This window comes from Bos javanicus, chromosome 5 (genome assembly GCF_032452875.1).
Source record: "Bos javanicus breed banteng chromosome 5, ARS-OSU_banteng_1.0, whole genome shotgun sequence".
Classification (NCBI taxonomy): domain Eukaryota; kingdom Metazoa; phylum Chordata; class Mammalia; order Artiodactyla; family Bovidae; genus Bos; species Bos javanicus.
The window spans coordinates 115,308,103-115,327,864 of NC_083872.1; the positions used below are offsets into that span (position 1 = coordinate 115,308,103).

General features: G+C 52.9%; 1 protein-coding gene across 4 annotated transcripts in view; it reads left to right on the forward strand.

The window, feature by feature from the left end:
• PARVB (parvin beta) overlaps positions 1 to 19,762 on the forward strand; it is a 116,565-nt gene that overhangs the window by 23,572 nt on the left and 73,231 nt on the right. Inside the window, exon 1 of one of the 4 annotated variants that reach the window (XM_061418811.1) lies at positions 13,768 to 13,865. The exons of the other annotated variants lie outside the window; for them this stretch is intronic. Within the exon in view, the coding sequence (XP_061274795.1) occupies position 13,865 (1 nt within the window). The 5' untranslated portion in view covers positions 13,768 to 13,864. Of the gene's footprint in view, positions 1 to 13,767; positions 13,866 to 19,762 lie in introns of those variants that run through there. 4 annotated transcript variants of the gene reach the window in all.

Genomic DNA, 19,762 nt, shown 5'->3' on the forward strand with positions numbered 1-19,762 from the left:
TCTCAAGGGCTGTAGATGATATTCTGAGCCGTATCCTGGGAGCTGTCTTATAGACACTGAAGCCCTCACCGGGTGGCGAAGTTAACTACCTGAGGACCGGACTCTAGCCATGACGTAAGTGGCTGCAGTTCCGAGAACTGGCCTCAAGGAAAGGGGAACGAGCCGACCCTGGTACAGAAGATTAACTGCACTTAAAACAATCAAGATAAGGCCGGTCAGACCACTGATGACCAATTTCAAGACGACTGTTAGAGCTGACTGCTATTTCTGCATGGAGCTTCCTCCCTCCGCCAGTAAAATCTCTAGCTCACTGAGGTGGCTGTGCGTGGGGAGTCTGCCTTCGGACAGACGTCCAATCCCTACTCCTACCCCCCTGGTTGTCCATGCTGAGCGTGCAAGCTCAGTCGTGTCCGGCTCTGTGCTACCCCATGGACTGTAGCCCGCCAGGCTCCTCTGTCCATGGGATTCTTCAGGCAAGAATCCTGGAGTGGGGTGCCATGCCCTCCTCCATGGGATCCTCCCAAACCAGAGATCGAACCCGAGTCTCCAATGTCTCCTCCATTGGCAGGCAGATTCTTTACCCCTGAGCCACCTGGGAAGCCCCTGGTTGCCAACATCTGAAATAAAGCAAACTTTCCTTTCCACCAGCCTTGCCTCTGTATTGGCTTTTGAGTGATGAGAGCAGCCGGATCCCACTTTCAGTGAGACCCTGCCCCGCCTGCATCACTTGCCCTGCCTCCCCTCCCCCTCCCTCCAGTCAGGTCACCTGAGCATCCTCAGCCCATCCTGTCCTGTATCCTGTGTGTCCCATCCTGTCTCTGGGGTGGCCGGTGGGCTCCTCGTCAGATTATCTGATTCTAGCCCCTAGGTCTCCAGCTGCAAGTCCAGCTCTCTGGCTCCAAGGTGAGCCTCCTTCCAAAACACATCAAATGAGGATTGAGTCTCATTTGCAGATGAGGAAGCAGAGGCCCCAAGATGGAGTAGGGATCCAGGGCTCTGGTTGGGTTATCTTCTCAGTGTAGGTCCTGCATGAACTCAGAGTTTTCGAGTGTCGTAATGAAGGGCGCCGACCATGACTGTGATTGGCAAGCGGCGTCAAAGGGACTCCTTTTCTGCCCGGCCTTGTCCTCTTTTCCGGCCCTGCCTGAGAATGGAAGATCCATTATCTCCAGGTTAGCCCGGTCTGATTCAATTTGGATGTTGTTCCACACTTTGAACCGGCTTAAAAATATCCACCTGGTGAAAATGTGAGCAGGGGGACCCTCCAAAGGCAGAGGTTGATTTGATTTCTCCAGCGGTAAAAGGCCCTGTGAGGCTGCGTCCCCACGGCTGGAGTGGCTCCACCGACGGCTTTTATTGTTCTCACTGTTGGAGTGATCCAATTTGGAGCACGATTTCTGAGCGTGTTGCAAGGAACTTTAGGGACTGCGGTAGCCCTGGAGGTTCAGGCTGGAAATCAAACTCAAATTGATGCTTTATTCCTATTAAAGGCAGCCGATTTCCGCCCAGAACACAGGCTCAGCCATCCGGAACACAGAGCCAGTGGAGTTTGGTGCCCAAGCAGCTGGCGCCTGACTCAGACCTTGCTTGTCTCTGTTGGGGATTGGATCTGGATGCTCCCACTGTGAACGAGCCTGGCACAGAGCTGCAGATTTGCTATCATGGGCATGCAAGGTCCTGGGTGTGCGCCTGGGGCTGGACTTGCCCAAATTTCTTCCTCTGCCTCCCAGCCATCATCTAGAGAGGGGTCTGCAAACCATTACTGTAAAGGGCCAGACAGCAAATATTTCAGTCTTGTGGCAGCTACTCAACTCTGCCCTTGTAGCCAGCAAGCAGCCATAGAAAATACACAACTGATGCGCCTGTGTTCCAATAAAGCTTATTTACTGAATTCAGCCAGGGACCAAAATTGGGCCCCGGGTCATAGTTGACTGACTCCTGATGTGTGTGTCTATGTGTGTGTGTGTGTGTGCCCCATCACTTCAGTCATGTCCGACTCTTTGCGATCCTATGGACTGTAGCCCACCAGGTTCTTCTGTCTGTGAAGTCCTCCAGGCAAGAATACTGAAGTGGGTTGCCATGCCCTCCTCCAAGGGGTCTTTCTGACCCAGGGATTGAACCTGTGTCTCCTACATCTCCTGTATCGCAAGTGGATTCTTTACCCTCTGAGCCACCTGGGAAGCCCGATTCCTGATCTATGACATAGATTCTACTCTCTGGATTTGGAGTATGTTTTTAGTCCTTTCTGACTTCTTAAATTTATTTAAAGAGAAATCCCCCGCCCCCTCTCCCCTACAGTGATGTTCGGCACCCTTTAAGACTCCGTGTGCAGATTGGTGGTGAGACCTGGGTCATCTGTCCCCCCTTAGCTTGGTGACCTTGAGCCGGGCTCAGCCCTGTTCCCTTCTCTGAACAAGGGATGGCAGTGTCTCCCTCATCAATCTCCAGGATTGCTTTAAGAATCACACTTGATAATGTGTGAGGAAGGACCTTGTGAAGCGTCACAGGTCATCTGAGTGTGCACACATTTGTCACTAAGTACTCGTGGAGGAGTGCATTGGGCAGAAGACTGAAACCAGAAGCTGAGACCAGGGAAGGGGGGATTTATTTCTGCCTGTGCCACGCTCGCGCCCCTGGTGGCTGGCTTTAGCTGTCTAATCTGCGGGATCGAGTCCCTGGCGGCCTGTGGCTGTCCCTGGAGCAGCCGGCTGCCAGGCTCCATCTGGGCTGAGTCACAGCCACGAAGGGAGAGGCATAGATCTCCTGTGACACTTCAAACCATAAAAGTTCTCCTGCCGGTGAGTGGAAAAGGTCTCCTCTGACAGGTGCTGTGTAATCAAAGACATGGGCTTTGTAGCCGCAAATTCTGTGCTGCAAAATAGACATAATTCTTCTGAAGCAAGAGAGAGGGCCCGGAAGAGCTGCTCCACTGCTCGGGCTGTTTATAGGCACCAGGGGGATTATGACAAAGAGGACAGTGTTCTGTTGGCCTGGCTGGAGCCGGATATAGCCTGTGACTCTGTCCCTGGGCGTATGGCCATGGGCTTGACCTGTGCCGGGTCAGTGAGCCCGTGAGCAGGGGCTCATAACAAGTGGGGGTGGCCCCAGTGGGGACGGGAGACAGGCCCGTGTCCCCTCTCCCCTCTCAGTGGCAGGAGTCTGTGGATAATTGACTCTGCACTTAACACATTATTGACCGGAGATGTCTTAATGTGTTTTTAGAGGATGTTACAGTTAACATCTCTGGGCGAAGTTGTCAGAGCTTAAAATTGATCAAGGGTTCATCAGACAACTTATGATTGCCGTTATCATTCACATTTTTGCTTCCTTAAGTTTTTGTTTCGACCTTGTGTATGTTATAAAGGTAAAAATTTTCGAAAATGACACATTGCAAAATTTTGATCGAAGAAGAATTTTTCGGTGAATTTTATGCAGCACCTGTATCTGATTGCTCAAGTGATTTATATCCCAGTGTCTCAGAAGATGGTAGTTCTTCAGCATATAGTTCTGATTTAGATGATGTGAGTATTAAAACCAAGAAAAAGACCAAAAGCCTAGTGATTGATTCTGATACGGAGAGTGAAAATGAAACTCATGGTGCTGGAGAATATGCCTTTGCTTCTTTCTATAGAAGAGTGGGTTGAAGATAACGTTTCCCGAAAACTAGAAGACTTTACGGCTGTGTTGGTGTAACTGTTGAATGTAATAACCCTCAAAGTGTTAGCGAAGTGACAGAGATGATTTTTAGCTGGCCAAAATAAAAATCACTGGTCGCAGGCGTTAGTTGCTACAAAAATCCCCTGGTCAGTAATTAGTAAATGAAGCTCAGGGCAGAAACGCTTTGCTTCTGTGAATGTCATCAGCAGACCAAGAAGGGCTGGAGAGAAACAAGGTGAAGATCTCTGTTATGGGGCGGAATTGTGGCCTCTGAAGAGCTGCTCAAATCCTAGTCCCAGGACCTGTGAATGTGGCTGTTTAGGGTAATAGGGTCTTTGAGGATGTGATTAAGATGTAAGTAAAGGGAATTCCATGGTGGTCCAATGGTTAGGACTCTGTGGCGTTGCTGCAAAGGATATAGGTTCAATCCCTAGTCCGGGAACTAAGATCCTAGAAGCTGTACATGTGGCATGCCCCTTCCCTGCCCCTCACCCAAAAGATGTAAGTAAAGATGAGGTCGTGCTGGGGTGGGATGGGCTCTCTCCAGTGTGACTGGGTCCTTAGAAGAGGAGGGGGAGAAAGACACTGTCACGTGAGGTGGGGGGGCTGTGTGAGGACAGAGCAGGGGGCCCAGGGATGCGGCCATGAGCCAAGGACTGAGGGCCACAGCCAGACACCAGGAGGAGGCAGGAAGTGTCCTCTCGGGGCCTCTGGGTGTGTGTGGGGGGTGCCGTCCCGCCTGCACCCTGGTCCCCAGACTTCTGGCCTCTAGACTGTGAGTGAATGAACGTCTGTTGCTTTCAGCCACGCAGTCTGTGGGCGTTGGTCGCAGCCGCCCTAGGACACGCGTACAGCCTCAGCTGGCCTCCGACCTGCCGGTTGCCTGGTTCTCCAGCCAGTTGAGGTCGTGAGTGAAATCTGAAGGTCGCAGGGAGAAGTCAGGTTAAACTGGAGGCCTTGGCCAAGAGGTGGTGTGGATGGGGACAGGCAGGCCACGCTGGACTTGCTCAGATGCTACTGGCTAGACGTGGGCGGAGGGAGGTCTTCAGCCTACTCTCCTCCCCTGGTTCTAAGAACTGAGGAGATAATTCCCATTCCTGCTGTCACCCCAGCCCTAGACCCTCCACGCCATGGCAATATTAAAAGATGGTGTTATGATTTCTGTTAATCATTGAAAAGCCGGCAAGCTTCGTCTGTAAAGGTCCAAAGAACCAGTGCTTGAGACTTTGTGAGCCCTCTGGTTTCTATTGAAACCACCCCGCCCCGCCCTTGATAGTGTGAAAGCCGCCGTAGATGACCCATAGACATACAGATGTGGGTGTGTGCCGGTAAAGACAGGTGGAGGGGCCTGCCTGGCGGTCCGCTGGATGAGAGTCCACCTGCCAGTGCAGGGGACATGGGTTCAATCCCTGATGCGGGAGGATGCCACATGCCGTGGAGCAGCTAGGCCCGTGAGCCACGACTGCTGAGCCCACACGCTGCCAGCACTGAAGTCCGAGTGCCTCGAGCCCAGGCTCCCCAACAAGAGAGGCCCCCGCAGTGAGAAGCCCGTGCCCTGCAGTGAAGAGTAGCCCCACTTGCCGCAACTGGAGAAAGCCTGTGCAAAGCCTGTGCATCAAAGACCCAGCACTGCCAAAAATAAATGCACTTAAAAATATATATAATAAAAGAGCTACATTAGAGAAAAAAGTGGGTGGTGGGCTGGATTTGGCCCCCTGGCCGCACTTTGCCAATCCCTGGTTTAAACCAATGATGAAAAAAGCCCCGTTTGCATGACCTGTTCTACTTTCTAGAATGTTCTTAGATGATCATTTAAGGTATTGCATCATCGCTACCTCTGCCTTTTCCTGGAGCCTCTGAAGTGGCCATCAGAGCATACCGTGGGCACTGTGGGCCAGCAACCCCGGGTGCTTTCCGTGTGAGTGGACACAGGGCCTGGGACCAGGAAGCACTTGGTGTGTCTTCCGCCAAACCCTCTCCTTCTTGGGAAGCTGGTATTTAAAAATAGATCATGACACAAACTTGACTAGCAACAGCCCCAAAGTGAAAATAGCTTGTGAGTCCACGGATGGAAGAAATTAAGCAGATGTGGCTTATCCATACAAGGGAATATGACTCAGCCTTAAAAAAGGAAACCCTGACACCAGGCCACACCACTGATGAACCTCGAGGACGCTATGCTCAGTGAAACGAGCCAGTCACAAAAGGATAAGTATTGCGTGATTCCACTCCACGAGGCACTGAGAAGAGTCAAGTCCACAGTGACGGACAGTGGAGTGGTGGTTGCCAGTGGCTGGGGAGGGGAAGGGGGACGTTATTGTTTAATGGGGACAGAGCTGGGCAGAGGCAGTGTTCTGTGGGTGGCGATGGCCGGACAACAGAGTAAATACACTTGATGCCACTCAACTGTCCACTTAAAAATGCTGAAAACGGTAAATGTCATGTTACCTATATTTTACCACAATTTTAAGTTTTGTTTTGTTTTTAAATTTTTGACTGCTGCCCACGGCATGTGGAATCTCAGTTCCCTGACCGGGGAATTGAACATGTGCCTCCTGCACTAGAAGGGGGGTCGTCCCCACCTTCCACTGGACCGCTGGGGAAGTCCCTGCTTTATTTTTTAGATTTTATTTATATTTATTTTCTTGACCGTGCTGAGCAGTTTTCAGGATCTTAGCTCCCTGACCAGCGATCGGACCCATATCCCCTACAGTGGACGTGCTGAGTCCTAACCACTGGACCACCTGGGAAGTCCCTACCACAATTTTTTTAAAAGTAAAAAAACTATTGTGAGACGTATTGCACTTGCAAAAAAAGTGTACATGTGTACAGTGTAAAGAATAATAGAGAAGTCCCTGGCATCCTACCACCTGGCTTAGATTATGCTGTCTGCACCCCTCCCTGTTGGGGCCTCTCCCTCCCAGCGGATGGGACCCACCGCCCCTCGAATGTGCCCCTTAGCAGGTTTTGTGTCCCTGTGGCGCGGCCACACACGTTCTTGGGCTTTGCCTGACTTTGAACTTGATTTGTCTGGAGCCACGTGTGCGCGTCCCTGTGACTCTCGAGGTCGCCCACGGCTCTGCCCAGCCCCGCCCGCCAGGCAGCCAGGCCGCCCACCTTGGCCCCCGGTGCCACATCACTCGCCGGGACCACTGTCACCCTGGAGCTCAGGAGAGGGTGACGTAGCTGCATGTGAGTTTCCTGTGGCCCAGTTCTGATCCATGGCAGGAGGGCAGCTGGGGGCAGGAGCTGACTCTGACGCTATGGATGCCTGGCTCCTGGCTCTCCTCCTGGGAGCTACTCCATCTCTCTGTGCCATCGCCAGTTTCCCAAAGCAGGTGATAAGGCAGCGTCAGGGTGTGAGGATGACCACCTAAGACGCCCAGAGAGGCAGCGGGCTGAATGCAAGTGGTGGAATTCTTATTGGATGGGCCCTGATGCTAGCAGCTTCTCCTTTTTTTCAGTCACTCCACAAGGCATGCAGAACCTTAGTTCCCCGACCAGGGATTGAACCCACACCCCCTGCAGCGGAAGCGCCGAGTGATAACCTTCAGACCACCAGAGAAATCCTCTCTTCTCCCTTTTTTGCTTCTTGTCTCAACCTGGGAAAAATGGTCGACTTGTAATATCCTCGTTCCATTTGTGGGAAAATTAAACACATTTAAGAGCAAATTTAATTAGGGGATTTGTGATCGTTAGCTAAGTTAATTATTTTTGGAAAAATGTAATGTACCAAGCCGAATATAGCACACGGTGGCATGCTCAATAAATATTTGTTGGAACGAAGGGTAATTTTACAAGCCAGTCAAGTCATATATAACGGGGTTATTTGGCTCTAAAATTAATGAAGTGACAGGAGAGCAGTAACGGCTGCTAAAAATAATCTGTGTGCTCTTAGGACGTCCAGAGAGCCGTCAAGAGGCTCGTGCTGGGTCTCAGCCCGGAGCCAGGCACAGAGGCGTGCAGGGGGCGTCTGTGACCGGGGCCCGAAGCCTGGGCTTTTCAGCACTCTGAGCAGGCCTGCCCGGGGGCCGCGCTTGCCTTAGCCACGCTCAGGAGCCAGCGGACACAACCAGGGAGCCCACTTTGTAGTTCCTGTGTGTCTCAAGTTCAGCTGGGGCCCTGGGGGTGGCGTCCTGGGGGTGGGGGGGCCCCTCCTTGCCTTTTCCTAGTTCCTGGTGGCTCTGGAAGTTGTCTGTGTCCTTGGCTTATAGGCACATCACTCCAACCTCTGCCTCTGTCGTCACGTGGCCTTCTTCCCTCTGTGTGTGTTCAGATTTCCTGCTTGTGAGGACACCACCAATCCCGCTTGTAGGGCCCACCCCAGTCCTGTAGGCCCCATCTGACTTTGAGTACCTTGGCAGAGGCCTCGTCTCCAGATAAGGTCACATTCATGGGTTCCAGGTGGATGCGAAACTTTGGGGGACCCTATTCCACCGATTCTGGGCTTCCCAAGTGGCTTAGAGGTAAAGAATCCACCTGCCAAGCAGGGGACAGGGGTTGGATCCCTGGGTTGGGAAAATCCCCTAGGGGAGGAAATGGCAACCCACTCCAGTATGCTTGCCTGGGTAGTCCCATGGATAGAGGAGCCTGGTGGGCTAGAATCCATGGGGTCGCAGAGTCAGACACGACTTAGCAACTCAAGAACAACAAACAACAAATTCTCCCCACAGGCCCCTGCACGTTGTGTCTAAAACCTGGTTATTATTATTATTACCATTGTCTTCTTGGAAGAGAGAGCCGTGGGGGTAGATTGTACACAGACAGTGGGTTGTGTTTCGTCTTGACTCTGCCCACTCCGAGGTCCTTCTGGAAAAGTGTTCTTGGTTTAGAAAGAGCAGAAGGATTCGTGTCTCTGTTTTCCTTTGAAAAAGACTGTGAGGCTTGCGTTTCCGCGGTGCCCACAGCTCACAAACTGACAAGCGTTTTTAGAGTAACTTCGCCTTTATCATTTCATTCTGCATGCTTTTCCAGCCATCAGACAAACAGCCATTTTCTCGGACACACACTCCACCCACTGACGCCTCAGGACCTTCAGTGATCCGACATCGGGTCCCATCCCCGTCCTTAGGGGAGGGGAGACGGCCATCGCCACACGATCTAGGTGCTGGGCGTAAACCCAGGGTACCCCGCCCTCGGCGTAGTTTGTGTTGGCTGAAAACGAGATGCTGTAGGGCTCTTCCTTCTAAGACTCTCGCTTCGCTCGTTTGACAGGTAAGGAGGATTCAGCAGATGCTCAGGCTGCTGTCATTTGGATTTAAATAGCACTCGTCACGCTTCTTGGGGCGTGTGGCCGAGCACAGTGGCAAGGGAGGGGGATGCTGTCCCAGGTCGTGTTGTTCCCCTGTGACGCCTTCTCTGCTTGTCATGGGCAGAGACCTTCTTGCTTATGTTCTGAGAAGGTGGAAAGGACATCCAGAAATGGCAGGTAGCTTTTCGCGTGAGAATTCCGTGGCTGGTTGTCGCGGGAGCATCTTTGGCTGCAGTGTCTGGGCCACAGGAACCGCCTTCAGTAAGGACCTTGTAAACATTTGGAGCAGGAGCAGCTTGGGCTGAGCCAGAGGTGAAAGAAACCGGTGGTGAGAAAGGTGGGTGGAGGCAGGAGTTTCGGGGTCCATTCTCGGGGTTTCGGGTGTGGCCTTGAGTTTCACCCAGTGGGACTTCTGGGTGAATATCATCTGGTGACACAGCTGTATTGGACATCCGTGTGTGTGTGTGTGTGTGTGTGTGCGCGCACGCTTAGTCGCTCAGTTGTGTCCTATTCTTTGAGACCCCATGGACTGTAGCCCACAAGGCCCCTCTGTCCATGGGAATTCTCCAGGCGAGAATACTGGAGTGGGTAGCCTTTTCCTTCTCCAGGGGATCTTCCCAACCCAGGGACTGAACCCAGGTCTCCCGTGTTGCAAGCAGATTTTTTACCATCTGAGCCACCAGGAAAGCCCCTGAATAGGTAACCTATCCCTTCTGCAGCAGATTTTCCAGACCTGGGAATTGAACTAGAGTCTCCTGCATTGCAGGTGGATTCTTTACCACCAATCGAGCTACCAGGGAAGCCCCAATTGAAATGCATGTAACCAGCCCGTAAACAGGAAGAAACAGTTAACCTGTGTTGCAAATAAACTTATGGTTTCCAGTGGGTAAGGGGTGGGGGTGAGCCGGGAGACTAGGATTGACACATAGGCACACTAATGGGCAAATAATCAGGACCTACAGTGCAGCCCAGGCCACACCACTCCGTGCTCTGTAATGACCAACATGGAAAAACAGCCTGGAGAGTGGCTATATGTATTTGCATACTTGATTCATTCTGCTGTACACCTTTCCTGGTAGCTCAGCTGGTAAAGAATCCACCTGCAATGCAGGAGACCCTCGTTTGATTCCTAGGTCAGGAAGATCCCTTGGAGAAGGGATTGGCTACCTATCCATGGGCTTTCCTGGTGGCTCAGGTGGTAAGGAATCTGCCTGCAAGGTGGGAGACCTGAGTTCTGTCCCTGGGTTGGGAAGATCCCCTGGAGAAGGAAAGGCTACCCACTCCAGGATTCTGGCCTGGAGAATTCCATAGACTGTATAGTCCATGGCGTCACAAAGAGTCGGACACGACTGAGCGACTTTCACTCTTTCTACTTTGAAACTAACACAACGTTGTAATTAACCACACCCTAATTAAAAAAACAAAACCCAAACAGTTAAGCTGCAGTTGGTTTAGTGTGAGTTATCTTAGTAAGGTGTGGCTTCCACCCGCTTCCTTGCCTGTCTCCATCGCTCGGTGCATCCTCTGAAATACCGTATTTTCTTGTTGATCGGCTTCCTCCCACTTGAAGCCGAGGCCCTTGTGCTGTCACTGCTGTGCTCAGGCTTCAGGGACACGGGCACACAGTAGGTGCATAGCGCATGTCTGGGGTGGGGCGCCGACTCCAGCAGCCCAGAGCACCACCCCTGCCTCAGTTTTGTGCTCCGTTAAGTGGGGATGGTGATGAGAACTCTTTCTGGCTGCCTTAGGGAGTGTGATGAGGGTCAGATGAAAGAATGGATGTAGCCCCTATTTTATTCCAAAATCGGCACATGGGGAGCGGGCTTCACCGGCCTGGCCCAGTGTCAGGGACCCCCAGCGCCTGGCAGGCAGGAGGCCCTGGATGCACAGACGGTGAGCAAGTGAAAGGCGAGCTGCCCTTCAATTCGAATTGTCTAAACCTGCCCCTTTGAGATGACACCGTGGGGCTCCTGACTCTTCTGTAATCTTTCACACACACAGCTGTTTGCTGTTACAGCCTGGACTGTTCTCCTTTCATGACTGATGCTCTGTTATCCTTGCCTCCAGGAGCTGAGCACCAGCTCCGGGCATCTGCGTGGCAGAGCTGGCAGACCTGGAGGTCCTCTGGGTGCAGGCCTCCGTGGGGCGCTGGTGCCCTCGGACGTGGCCCTTCTGTTCAGGGTGGGCCAGGGCCTTCCTTTCTGAGCGCCCACAGGAGGCCCGGGCCCTACTCGAGCTGAAGAGGTGTGCCCTTGGGCACCCGCAACAGCGGACGCCTAGGCAGCTCCAACAGCGGACGCCTGTCGGCTCGCAGCCCTGGGGGCTGGCTGTGCTGGCAGGACCGCTTTCTCTCCTTGGCTTCGGGCTGGGGTCCACCCTGTGTCCTCCCTTGGTCAGCCCTGTGTGTGCCTGTGTCCCCGTCGCCTCTCCTTCCCAGGCCACCAGTTGTAGGGCTTTAGGGCCCACCCACGTGACCTTAAAGGCTCTCTCTCCAAATTCAGTCATCTTCTGAGGTCCTGGGGGTTAGGACTCCAACAAATGGATTTTGGGGGAAACGCAATTCATCCCTGAAAGGCTCCTTCATCTGGACCCCAAGTAGACCCATTAGACCACGACCAGCTTTGGAACTGTATCAGCCTTGGGTTCCTGGCTGTCTGGGAACCCAGGTCTTGACTCTGGATGACCCTTGGTTTGCACCAAGTCTGGAGGATCCTGTGCTGCTGCTGGCCTAGCCTGGGCTGGGCTGGGTCCCCCAGGCAGCCCTGTCCCGTGATCGCCCACAGCCCCAAAGCCCCTGCCCGCAGAGGGCCCGCCCCAGGCACCAGTGTCCCTGTTGGGCTCACACACTCCCCACTTGAGCAAACTTGGGAATTGGTGGGTCAGTCAGGCCGCATGTACAGCAAGCATGTGTTTCCTTCCGGAATTGCTTTCTTGTTCAGTCGCTCAGTTGTGTCCAACTCTTTGTGACCCCATGGACTGCAGCATGCCAGGCTTCCCTGTCCATCACCAACTGCCGGAGCTTGCTCAAACTCATGTCCATTGAGTCGGTGATACTATCTAACCATCTCATCCTCTCTCGCCCCCTTCTCTTCCTGCCTTCAATCTTTCCCAGCATCAGAGTCTTTTCCAGTGAGTCAGCTCTTCCCATCAGGTGGCCAAAGTACTGGAGCATCAGCTTCAGTATCAGTACTTCCAATGAATATTCAGGGTTGATTTCCTTTAAGACTGACTGGTTTGATCTCCTTGCAGTCCAAGGAACTCTCAAGAGTCTTCTCCAACATTACGGTTTTAAAGCATCAATTCTTCGGTGCTCAGCCTTCTTTACGGTCCAACTCTCACATCCGTACATGACTACTTTGACTAGACGGAAAAACCATAGCTTTGACTGGATGGAGCTTTGTCGGCAAAGTGGTATCTCTGCTTTTTAATACGCTGCCTAGGTTTGTCATAGCTGTTTTTCCAAGGAGCAAGTGTCTTTTAATTTCATGGCTGCAGTCACTGTCTGCAGTGATTTTGGAGCCCAAGAAAATAAAATCTGTCACTGTTTCCTCACCTGTTTGCCATGAGGTGATTCAACTGGATGCCATGATCTTAGTTCTTTGAATGTTGAGTTTTAAGCCATCTTTTTCACACTTCTCTTTCACCCTGATCGAGAGGCTCTTTAGTTCCCCTTCACTTTCTGCCATTAGAGTGGTATCATCTGCATATCTGAGATTGTTGGTATTTCTCCCGGCAATCTTGATTCCAGCTTTGACTTGTCCAGTCTGGCATTGGCATGATGTTCTCTGCATAGAAGTTAAATAAGCAGAGTGACAATATACAGCCTTGATGCACCTCATATACTCGATGAACAGCGGGACTCGCCTGGTGGCTCAGGGGTCGAGACTCTGCATTTCCAATGTAGGGGATGTAGGTTCAATCCCTGATTGGGGAACTAAGATCCCACATCTCGTGCGACCAAAAAAAAATTTTTTTTAATAGAATAAATGAAAAAGAGTGAGTAGCACTTCTTACCAGAAAATATATAAATTTATTTATTCTGCCAACCCTGTTGTCAGTCCCACTTTATGGATGAGGGAACCAGGCACAGACAGGTGACCTGCCATGGTCACCCAGCTGGTAGGTGACTGGTCCAGGCTTGAGGCCGGGCAGTGTGTCCCGTGGCTAAATCAAGGAGGAGTCTGGGGCAAAGGTGGGCATGGTTCTGCTTCTGCACCCTGGCCCTGCCCCCGAACACTAGCACCTTCCCCGGTCCCCCACCCTGAGAAGCCCATGCCACAGGAAGCAGTCTGCCAGTTTGAGCGGCCTCAGCTCCTGCTCCGGCTTTGTTTCTGGTATTTGATTTCTGTTGTCGTGGAAACAGGGTGACAAGTGTTCTCATTAGTGCCGGCCCTCCTGAGGCAGTCAGAGTCCAGGAGAGGCGCCGTGGGGCACGTGGGCCTGCGTGCTGCGTTCTGCTTGGCGTTGGGACAGGCACCCGGGATGAGCCCCCTCGTGGACCCTCCTGTCCACCTGCCCAGCAGCCAGGCTGTGATCGCAGGCGTACTGGAGGCCAAAGTCTATTGTTGAGCTTTTTGCTGAGCCAAACACATCTTAAGTCACACACAGGAATGGATACTCCCTTCCTTCCTTCTTCTTGTGGGTTTTTTTTTTTTTCCTGGGGAGTAGTTTGCCTGCCCATGAAGCCGTTGGCAGCAGAGATAGAAATAAGACTTTGTGGTTAGCAGAGCCCTATCGTGTGAAAACGACCCCATCCTCCCGGCAGCTTGATCCCCTGTGGCCTTCCTCAGAGTCGCCTGAAAGGGGCCTTTCCCTGGAATTGCAAGTCATGTCAGCATCCTTGATGGGGCCCCTGCGTGACCGCGGTGTGTGTCTCGCCCGTCTCCCTGCCGAGTCCCCACTGGCCTCACTCTCGCCTGCGCGTCTCATTCCTCCTCCGATCGCGCCTGCTTCGCCAGTGAGTCCTCCCTGTTTCTTTTTTTTCCTTTAAATATTTTTTATTCACTTATTTGGCTGCACCAGCTCTTTGTTCCTGTACGTGGGATCCTTGACCTTCCTTGTGGGATCTAGTTCCCCGACCAGGGATCGATCCCAGGCCCCCTGCATTGGGAGCATGGAGTCTTAGCCCCTGGGCCCCCCAGGGAAGTCCTGCTCTCTGTTTTCTTTCTCGTCATTTTCAGCAGAAGCCATGCCCAGGCCAACCTTCATTCCTTCTCTGCTTTATGGTGGAGGGTCATTCATCCCAGAATGGACCCTGGGTTGGTTCTTCGACCTTCCCCAGGAAGGTGGTGAGGACGTGGTGTGAGGTCGGTGGGAACAGGGGCCTCTTGTAGCCCCCTCGGCCCAGATGGACCGGCGCCTGATGTGCGGAATGAAGCCTGTTGGGCAGTTTTCATAGCTCCAGGGGGCCATGTGGGTCTTTGGCTCTTGATAGAGGGGTGGTGTTGGGAGCATTGTCGGGGACAAGTAGCAATTAAGAATTTTTAGGGCTCTTGAAGGTGATGAATTTCTCTTTAATGATACAATGGATTTTCTCTTTCTCTTTTGATTCTGTCTTTTCTTTAAACTGGCGGTTTGGGGCCAGTATCTGGCTCCTCTTGTTGCCACTGGATGGGAGATTTGGCCTGCCTTTTCTTCAGAGGCAGCATCAGTGGAAGGGGCGGTCTGGGGGTGAGCCCAGCTCTGCCCTGATTAGCACCAATCGCCACAGTTGAAATGGGGGACGTCGGTACAGCTGATATGTGCCAAGATCTTTGGGGCCTAGGAGCTATCCCTGTCTCTTAATGTGCTTCGTCTCATGCAATCTGCATAGCAGTTTTATTTTACAGCGCAACTGAAGCACAGAAAGGCTGACTAACCCACCCAAGGTCACACAGCAAATGGGAACAGGAGTCTGAAGTTTGGTGGGAGCTCTTAACCTCAGCTTGAGGCTTGAAGGCCGTCTCCCCGGGACCTTTTGGGGGACAGAGTGAGATGATGGTTGTTCAAATACTCCTGGGCCACAGACACCAAGATGCTTCCCGCACCTGCTCCTTCCCCGCTGATGGAATAAAGAACTCACGTCTTCCCTGGCCTCTGCTTGGAGGATCCTTAAAGAAAAGGTCAGCGGTGTCCAGGTCTGCAGGTGACCAAGATACCCCTTCCCTCAAGGAGGTCTCAGATCGATTTTAACATTAATTCATTTATTTTTGGCTCTCCTGGGTCTTCATTGCTGCGTGCGAGCTTTCTCTAGTTACAGCGAGCAGGGCCTGCTCTCTAGTCCCGGAGCGCGGGCTTCTCATTGCGGTGGCTTCTCTTGCTGTGGAGCACGGCCAGGGGTTGTGGCTCCTGGGTTCTAGAGCTCAGGCTCAGCAGTTGTGGTGCACGGGTTTGGTTGCCCCACAGCGTGGAGGACCTTCTCAGATCAGGGATCCAACCCGTGTCCCTTGTGTTGACAGCTGTCCTGGGGTCAGAGGCCCAGGAGCATTTGAATAACTACCGCCTCACTGGACCATGAGAGAAGTCCACAGACCGATTTTTGCCTCGACCATTCACATAGGTGTGTTAGGATGACTCTAGGGGGGAAAACCAGCCATTGAGGGAGGGGTTTAAGGATGCTGAATGCAGGGAGGATCCTAATTTACTCTCTGAACCCGTTCTTCTGGGACAATAGTGAAAGTCACTCAGTCGTGTCCAACTCTTTGCGACCCCATGGACTGTAGGACTATACAGTCCATGGGATTCTCCAGGCCAGAATACTGGAGTGGGGAGCCTTTCCCTTCTCCAGGGGATCTTCCCAATCCAGGGATTGAACCCAGGTCTCCTGCATTGCAGGCAGATTCTTTACCAGCTGAGCCACCAAGGAAGCCCTCATTTTACTTAGACTTGATGATAAAAGGCGGAGAGTGACTCAGCCAGGCCAGGCGGCCCTTCCCAGGGGGTGCTGGGAGGGGATGGTTGCGGAGAGGGGGTCAGACCCCGTCCACCCTCCCCGGGCTGTGATGGGCTTGTGCCTCTTGCCTTTTCTTCCCGAGGAGGTGGATTACTGAGTTCTCCACCCTCCCCAGGCACAGTCAAGGCTCTGAGAAGTCCTGCAGAAGAAAGAAGAACGTCCTGGTTAGCTCTGCTTCACCCACTTCCTCCACTTCCTTGACCCTAAATTCACATCACACCTGTGAGCATCCTTGTCTGTGCAACTCACTTGGGGAAATAATGATGGGGATCAAATAAATAGCGATCTTGCTCAGTAAATACTGCTGGTTTCCGGTTTTTTCGGGTTCTGTTGGACTTCAAAAAGCTGAAAGCCGTGCTGGAATGTTCTGTCTGAAAAAGTAACAGTGACTGATGCAAAGAGGAGGAGGTGGTCTGTTAAGTTTTCTGTTAGAAAAGGGGTCCCCAGGCTCTGAAAGCTTGGGGACCTCAGCTGAGAGCCCCCCTTTGTTGTGGCTCCGCGGCCACGTGCCCCCCACCCCCCGCACAGCCTGCTGATCAGAACCCCGCTCTGTCTTTGCACTCGGAGGACTTTTATGGAATAGCACTCGTCACCGGTGTGCTTGGTCCTGTCCTTTCTGCGGATGAGGCTGACTACGGGGACACAGAGGTTATGCTGGGGCTCAAGTCAGCGAATGCGTATCTGTCTGGCTGCTCAGCTGGTGGGACTGGCAAGCCAGATCCCAGCTCCGTTTCCTACTACCTGTAGGACCTCGGCTTTAATCTTCCCCGTCGGCAAAGTGACAGTGACCGAGGCAGCCCGCTTGCTCCGTCGAGGAGCCCTGCGGCCACCCCGCCCGCCCAGAGCGAGACCCGGGGAAGCCAGGCGACTGCTGGCTCTTCTGTATCACTGCCGACCTCTGCTCGGCCTCCCGCCTCTCCTCCCAGCTAAGTGCCTGCCTGCGGGATCCAAGACTGTTAAGACCTTTCTAAGATGTGTCTGCCACTTCCCCACGGCTGTTACTTTGTGCTGAAGATGTCGTGGCTGGGTAGCTGGGTTCCACTAGGAATTTAGCTTCTTCCTTGGCCAGGTCACCTGCTTGCTGGGCTTCCGTTCCCTGGTCTGTAGTGGCCCCCCGCCCCGTTCCCCCAGCTGGCTGTCTCCCCAGAAGCCTGTGTGAGCTCATATATGAGGGTGTGGGGCGGGCAGGCCCTCCTCGATAGAGTCAGACTTCCTTCCTCCCTGGCGCGGGCCATAGTCTCCATCCCCACCCTGCAGGCCTTTCTGGGTTGGGGAGACTTCAAGGTGGGCATGGGATGGGACAAGAGAAGGGAACTTGAGGGTGAAGAGCTGGCAGTTTGCTGAGCAGGACGTCAGAAGCATCACCTCTCTTCCTGGCTTGTTAGCCTCCTGCTACAGGACAACCCAGGGCAAAAGAACACACTTCCCGTGCCTCCTGGGAACGTGGGGATGGAGACTGGCACCCTCTCTCTCTGCCTCGTGGGCCGGGCTCCTTTAAGATTAGTCTCCAAGGCTGCCTCCTCCAGGAAGCCTGCCTGGACTGCCTGCCACTTGTTCCCTCTTGGATCCCCAGCATCTATTATCTGTGTCCTGGATGCTGAGACCCTCTGCCTCTGGGCAGGGCCTGTGTTTGAGTCCTAGCCCGGCCCTCCTGGTGCCAGGCCTGACTTCAGGGCACGTCCACGAAGTGGTTGTCGGATGAGTGAATGAGCAGGTGCAGACAGAGCCCAATTCCATCATGATCACACTGGCAAATGTGCATAAAAATCCAGACTTCTTTTATTAAGGGGAGGAAATCTGCATTTAAAGGCAAGTTAATATTGTTGTTGTCAGCATCGATTATTTTCTATTACCTGTTTTAGAACTCCTTTTTAATGGAATCAAGCACTACAAGAAAAGTGAATTCATCTAACCACCCCTCCTTTCCCCAGCCCCTGACCATCTAAGGTCCCAGACACACATAACGACACATAAAGGGGAACAAGAGATGACGTGTGTCCCTCCCAACAGAAGTTCGTGTGCAGCTGGGGAAGTGGGACACGCCTTTAAACTTGGGGTACTCTTGGGAACAGAAGTGTTCATCCGCCTAGAAGGCCTGGGAGGGGAGGAACACCCTTCCGAAAGGCAGGAAGCCGGCAGACCCTAGCAAGCTGTGTCCTGGGACAGGCTCGGGGCTCACTTCCCTTTCCTGCAGACATGCCCATGACTGTCCTCCATGTACTAGGTCGTCAGAACTCTCCCAGCGTACTTTCTTTTTTAATTTACCATCTTAACCATTTTTATTTATTGATTTATTTTTGGCTGTTTGTGGGTGCGCATGGGTTTTCTCTGTGGTGAGCAGGGGCTATTCTTTGCTGGGGAGTGTGGACTCTAGGGCTCATGGGTTCAGTCGTTGCGGCTCGCAGACTCTGGAGGGCAGGCTCAAGAGACGTGACCCACAGGCTTGGTTGCCCCACGACACGTTCTTCTTGGACCATGGATCGAACCCGTGACGCCTGCACTGGCAGGCGGATTCTTAACCGCTGAGCCACCCGGAAAGTCCCCTCGCAACACACTCGCTGAGCATCAGCTGAGGGTTTTACACGTTTTCTCGTGAGTCCGCAACCCTGAGGGAGAGGAGGCGTGGTTAGGATACGTATTTTACTCAGGATTCAGAGGGCTTCTGTTGAAGGCCTACTGTGTGCCAGACCCCGAACTGGGCTTCCAGAGTGCAGACAGAGGACCCTGGACTCGGGAATGTCTGTTCAAACTGGAGATAGAGAATTTGTTCTTTATTTTTAAAAATATATTTTATTGAAGTATAATTGATTTACGACGTGTTAATTTCTGCCGGACAGCAAAGCGATTCAGTTACAGGTACACATAATAGTTTGCATCTACCATGCAGAAATCACAATCCCCCCTCCCCACCCTCCCCTCCTCCTTTGCAGCCGTAAGTCTGTTCTCGTATTTGTGAGCCTGTTTCTCTTTTGTAGATGGGTTCGTTTGTCTTGTTTTAGATTCCACATATGAGTGACATCGTGTGGTATTTGTCTTCTCTTTCTGACTTGCTTCACTTGGTGTGACACTCTCCAGGCCCGCCGCGTTGCTGTCGATGGCGTCGTCTCATTCATTTTCATGGCTGAGTAGTGTCCCATCGTATGCACGTGCTGTGCCTTTGTCTGTTCATCTGTGGGTGGACAGTTAGGTCGATTCCATGTCTTGGCTACTGTGAACTTTGGGGTGCAGGTATCCTTTTGAATTACAGTTTTGTCTGGATATATTTGCCCAGGAGACTGGATCATAGGGAAGCTCTGTTTCTGGTTTTTTGAGGAATCTCTACACTGTTCTTCACAGTGGCTCCAGTTTACATTCCCACCAACAGTGTAGGAGAGTTTCTGAGACAGACTGTTTACCAAAACAGAAAATAACAACAGTGTGATGACTTCGGGTCAGGAGTGAAGTGGGCTGCTGTGCCAGTCACCCCGGGGACTCTGGGGTGGGCTTCCAGGGAGGGCTCCCGGAAGTCTAAGGAGGGGCTGGTCATCTAAAGCTGGGGCCAGGCTTCCGGCAGATGGGCTGAAGGAAGCCTGGCCGCCTTAGGTAGGCTCTAGTTTGGAGCTCCACGGTCCGTTCTGTGGACCTGGGTGAGCCAGGCCAGCAGAAGAAGGTCCCTTAGCACTGTGATTCTGGGCTTGGGCCAGCGGAGCCTCCGGGCAGCAGCTGTCCAGCCCGTTCAGGATGTTGGCTCACACTTGGCCAGTCCGCCTGTCCTTGCCTGCCCCCAGCTGTCAGCAGAGTCCAGCGCGCCCACCCTGCCAGAGCCCATGGCTTCCTTGGGGAGGAAGGGTGCCCAGTTGCCAGGGCAACCAGAGGTGGGAGGCCAGGGCCTCGGGCAAGTAGCCAGCTGAGCTGCCTGCAGTCCTGGGGAGTAAGAACCAGGG